Genomic DNA, 5,763 nt, shown 5'->3' on the forward strand with positions numbered 1-5,763 from the left:
TTAGATGTCTTACTTCATAACTTGGCCTAACTCAAGTCATAATTTGGTAAAGACATTGAGTTCAATCCAATCTAAACTAAACCAATTCGTGAGGAACTTATCTGGTAGTTGTATCTATACTTGCCTAAAACAGCACAAATTGATTTAGACCATTGTCTATATAAGGTTATTGATATAAATTGAATGTAAAATTAAATTAGTTGTACTAGTGTATCAAATTGTTGAACTTGAGGCTGCTGTTAACAAGGACATGGAGAATGCGGCTTCTACAAGCACTTAGATCTATCATCTATGCCTCTATGGATGTCGCTTTGTTTTTATCAGCTTGTTTGAACTGTAGCTTTTATTTCCTTAAATTAATACCCACCAACAAGCTGGGCAGTGGGCACATTAAGCTGGCATGGCAATGGTAATATGTTCTGTAAGAACTTTTAATTAATTAACTAATGGTATTGTTCTTTTTTTTTACAAAACAAAAAAAAAAAAAAAATCTTATATACTCCATGGCGTTTGCAAAATTGCAAGTTCTATTTTGGGCATTATAGCTTTGGGCCCTAGGCTGGTGCACCACCCAACCTGGGCCATGGATTCCACGTGTTGCGAGGCAGAAGCTGCAGAACCACAACTTTCATATGTTAGCGTGTTGTGAGGCAGAACCACAACTTTCACATACTTTAGCAGCGGAAATCTTTATTCAAAAAAAAAAAAAAAAAAAAAAAAAAAACAGCGAGAATCTAATTTAGTTAGAGCGCCACATGTCGCATTTTCCTCTTAGGGGATACATGGAACTTAATTGCATAATTATTTAAAAAAAAAATTATATTAGTAAAACATAGTTATTATAATATTAGATAAATATTAATAATAGTGATAAAACAAACCGTCTTTAATATGTAGTAATAAAAGCGAAAACTAGAGTACCGGCAAATAAAGTTTATGTAATCAAAATAATCTAGTTTGTCTTGATATGTTAACTCCCTCCATCCCTTATTATTTGGTTGCCCCATTGCAAATATACTTTGACCATGAATTCTTGTTAATTTATAAGTGATAATATATTCATTTGGGATCTTGTTGAAATCGTCTATAATATTTATGTAGAAATTGAGATATATACGTTTGAACACGCGTCTTGAAGATCGTGAAAAGTCAAATAGGGAAAAAATAAGGGACAGAGGGAGTAGTCGAGTATGACTAATCCATCCCATTGATTTCACTGTCTCCTGTCAAAAAAAAAAAAAAAAAAAAACTCATTGTCTTATTCGGTACCTAAAACCAAAAGTTGAGCTTTGGAGTACTAAATTAAGTACTCGTAAGAAGTAAACAAAGTATTGCTTTGAGTTGTAATAACTTGTACCCATTAAGATCTAAATAAATGAGGGGTAGAATTGATGTCCGATGAATAAAACCAAAAGAATAAAGTACAGAGTATCGCTTTATATGCTTTAAGTCACAAATCACAACTTAGAATATATCACATGCATAAAACCAGAATCATTAGCCAAAGAACTTTGTCTTTTTTGTACTCTCAAGGTAATGGTGGTCATCTGTTGAGATGAAGATATTTATTCACTAAATCACTTGTGTGGTACCCGCGTCAGTGTATGATAATATGGCTTTTACGTATGACAATAGACATCACGGTTTACTGTGCAGTGTATTGATGACATTGGGCATTTAAAAGGCAGGCTTAACCTCACTTCCGAAATACATTAGCTTAAGTGAATCTAATCCAAAATTGGTTTTTCGACATATTTTATTTATGTTGGTAATTGCAGTTATAAGTAATATAAAGTGTTGAACGAAAAATACAATATCAAAATTCGGGAAAAATATATCAATGAAAAAAACACATATATTTGTATGTGTATATATATGCAATATATAATATATAATATGTAATATAATATGATGTTTTTAGGAATTTGAAGTCATCATGCAATATTTTTTAGTTCAATTTTTTAATAGAGAAATGTATTTCTTTAATTTATTTTTTTTTAATTGAACTAGCTGAGAGATTTATAGAGGAAAAAGGAGATACATGTGAAACAGTGTAAGTGAATCTAGTTCTCAACGGGCGTTCGACATGAAATTTGCTATATTTGGATGTTTTAATTATGTGGGTAATTTCTGTTATTAGTCATGTGAATCTATTCTAAACTAGTCATTGTCATTTGATTTTGTTGGTTTATAATTTGTTTAATATTTTGTTTTCTAGCTATTGTTCTTCAGTTAAATATCAATTTTATCTGTTTTAATTCTAAATATGGAGTAGTTAGTTGTTTGTAGTTTAAAGCTAAGGTGACTTGATATATACTTTTGTCTTTTAGTTTTACCATATTAACTTGAGAGATATTCTTCCGCATCAGTCTTCTTACATTTTCTAAGTATAATTTGTTTTCTTATGATCTATGGAATTACAGAATGAAACTAATCTCACTTAGCTAATCTTTTCAAAATAAACTTTGAAAAAAGTATGGAGGGAAAATGATTTAGACCTGCTTGCATTTCAAGTTTGTGCACAGTACATACATACTCCAGTTATAATTCAAGATATTCAAGATACGAGTATTTATTACTGACACATACACCATTATTTCTAATCATAAATTACCAATATATCCACTACAAAATCATACACCATTTTTTCAAACCCCAAATTGTGAAATATTACAACAAAGTTGTTAATTGAAATACGCTTCAAGATTAAATACTTGAAACCAATAGAGTTAAGAGATCAATACCCATCTGATTCCAAATTTTCTAGGTTAATTTAAGCACAAATTAGCACTTTTTTTGTTAGATTATAATACCCTACAAAAATAATCCCAATAATTCAATACCGGTTTTGTATAATCAATTAATTAAATTAAATTCATAGTAGTAATTTGATGGTTTATAAGGAAGCTTACAATTAGGCGAGGAGGGACCTTCACTAGTAGAAAAAATAAAATGGGAAGCGGTTCAACCCCCCTAATTGGAAGCGGTTTTGAACCGCTTCCTTTTGGGGGGCTTCGCATTCTATAATTAAATTGGAAGCGGTTTGAACCGCTTCCAATTCCCATTTTTCACATGAAAAAAATGGAGAATTGGAATCGGTTTTGGCGCCAAACTGCTTCCAATTCTCCAGTTTTTATTTATTATTAATCGATATAAAATTATTTATTAATTATTAATAAAATTAATATTATTAATTAATCATAATATTAATATTACAAACAATAATACAATGATATATATAACACGAAATAATTATATATATTAAAATTAACATCATTAATATATTCAATGAACAATAATATTTAATCACACCAAAATATATTAAGATAACAATTACAAATACTACGTATTTAATTACACCAAAATATTACAAACAATTAGTCAAGGGCAAAAAAAAAAAAAAAAAAAAAAAAAAGAAAAGGGAACCCAGGCAGGTGCACAACAGCCCAGGCAGGCTGCACTTAGGAAATACTTTTGAGCATGGCTAGCCACTTGAGTCGGGGTCTTTGATATAACAAAGTTCCGTGATATGTTTCTCCAGTCTCCTTTCCCATGCTTCTGAAGTCCAAGCAGAAACCGCCTGCATAACTCATTGTTAATAACTCAACATTCTCACAATATAAATTACTAACATATCATATCCAACATAATTAAGGACATACTGCAGATATCAGACTTTTACAACAGAACTTGCTAACCTAATGCCAACCCTATGGAACAACAATCTCATAGTCTAAAAAACACATATCAGTACTCAGTACATAATTCGTGCATTCGCATACAAACCAGTGCATACGAAGTAACACGGATATTTCACGCAGTTTAACCTATTCAGTAATCACTACTAGACTCCAGTCCACAGCTGTAAAATTTCACTATCGAATTTCATTGACAATCACAGAAATAATCAGTGAAAGAAACGTGATTTATTTAACTGATGTTACCTGTGTTCATCCTCAATCCAAGGCACACCCTTTTTCCTTTCTTTTTCATGAGGCCTAGAGATAGACATAGACATAGCCATAGAAGCCGCAGACCTCTTCCTAAAAGGATCAAATTTGCCATTATCAACCCACTCCAAAGTGAAGGGACAAGCAAGATAGCCAGGAATCGGAACCAAGCCGGCTTCGATATCGGTTACATCTTCCAACAATTCTTTATACTGTTTCATCGTTGTTTCCAACGTCTTCAACTAATTTTCTACTCCGATCATCCTCTCCTCTAATGAGAACCTTTTTTTTTTATTTTTTTTTAAGGGAAAAGACAACCACCAGCAGACAGCAAAAAAAAAAAAGCAAAGCAGCATACCCGGCTACTGACAGGAAAGGAAGACTCAGGCGAGATAGACTCTTCCGATCCGAATCACAGACTGCACCAGCCCACAACAGACTGCTGCCTGGCCTGGGCTACTGCTTGCCTGGGCTGCTACAGCTATGCTTGGCCTGGGCTGCTGCCTGCCTGGGCTGCTGCAGCTGCCTGGCCTGGGCTGGTGCCTGGCATGGGCAGCCTGCGTAGGCTGTTGCATAATTAAGATTCATAAGTCACCAAACATAGTAACATACTAGTTACCAAATTGATCGACGCTAAACAAAAAATTAAAAAACCCCATATATTCTGACCTTATCAATACTTCAAAGGTTCATAATAAGCAAGCAAATTGGATCATTTTACTTTTTTACTTGGTATTTATTTTTTATAAAGCTAGTTAAACACAGAGAACCAAACTACCCAAGGAAATTCTTCACTAGAAGAGATTTGATTTACCACAAGCAACAAAACTCAAACATAATATAGTTCATAATTAGCCAAAGCCAAAAATAGAGCTCTTAATAGGTTAAATGGCACTAAATAAAAATCATATACCAACAATGACAGAGCAGAACTGAAAATTCAAGTACTTGATCATTCAACATTACATATAATAGAAGTAAAATTTTGATTGGAAAATTTATCAAAAATTGAAAGAAAGCATAACCTGAGCGGCTGAGCCTGAGATGTTTGATTTTGCAAGGCTGATCTACAAGCTTGGGAATTCATCATGATAAGTGAAGTCATACACCAATAGCTTGATTCATCTGCAATCATGATAGATTCATCTCAAAGTACAATATTGCAATGAAAGAAAGTAAGACTCAAAACCCAATTTCTGCCTTATTTTTATATGGGTGACTCAATAAAAGTGAATAGATTTCTTCCTACATTAATCAAGAGAAAATATCCAAAAAGGAAGTTCCCAGTATCCCACTAACATAAATTTCTTAAAACAGAGCTAAAAGTGTCCAGATTTATTTAATAAGAAACAAAACCCAATAAATTCTAATACTTGTACTATGATTGGGTGATTATCAATTACAGTAAACCCTAAAGATCCAGACTTTAAATAAAATAAACTAATAAATTACAACTTTCACTATACCAACAAGAAGATAGCCAAAGGTACTACCACCACGAGTCTACAAAGTACGACACCAGTTATTGCGACACATACATGATAAATGCAGAATGAATGATAATAAATTCAATAATTAATATCAATTAAACAGAAAATCAGAAATAATAATCAATATCAATTAAACAAAAATTATAGGGCTCAACTACTCAACTCAAATAGTCAAATATCCGGTCACAACTTCAGTTTCTAGAGGAAAAATTCCCGAATCGGCTAATTAAAACCAATCTTCAGTTTCTAATCGGCTAATCATATTAAAATAAATCATTTGGGACTTAAAAATTATAATGAAGACAATTAGACAAAACTATAAC

The 5,763-nt window shown here is 32.2% G+C and overlaps 1 protein-coding gene across 1 annotated transcript; it reads right to left on the reverse strand.

Annotated features, from left to right (window-relative positions):
* Positions 1 to 3,261: 3,261 nt before the first annotated feature.
* Positions 3,262 to 4,963, reverse strand: LOC110688534 (transcription factor DIVARICATA-like). The gene is made up of 2 exons (XM_021865304.1): positions 3,945 to 4,963; positions 3,262 to 3,580 (listed from the first exon to the last, which is right to left on the reverse strand). The coding sequence occupies exons 1-2, from the start codon at positions 4,169 to 4,171 to the stop codon at positions 3,382 to 3,384; spliced, it is 426 nt and encodes a 141-aa protein (XP_021720996.1). The 5' UTR covers positions 4,172 to 4,963; the 3' UTR covers positions 3,262 to 3,381.
* Positions 4,964 to 5,763: the final 800 nt, after the last annotated feature.

The sequence above is a fragment of the Chenopodium quinoa genome, unplaced genomic scaffold (assembly GCF_001683475.1).
Source record: "Chenopodium quinoa cultivar QQ74 unplaced genomic scaffold, ASM168347v1, whole genome shotgun sequence".
In the NCBI taxonomy this organism is placed as follows: Eukaryota; Viridiplantae; Streptophyta; class Magnoliopsida; order Caryophyllales; family Amaranthaceae; genus Chenopodium; species Chenopodium quinoa.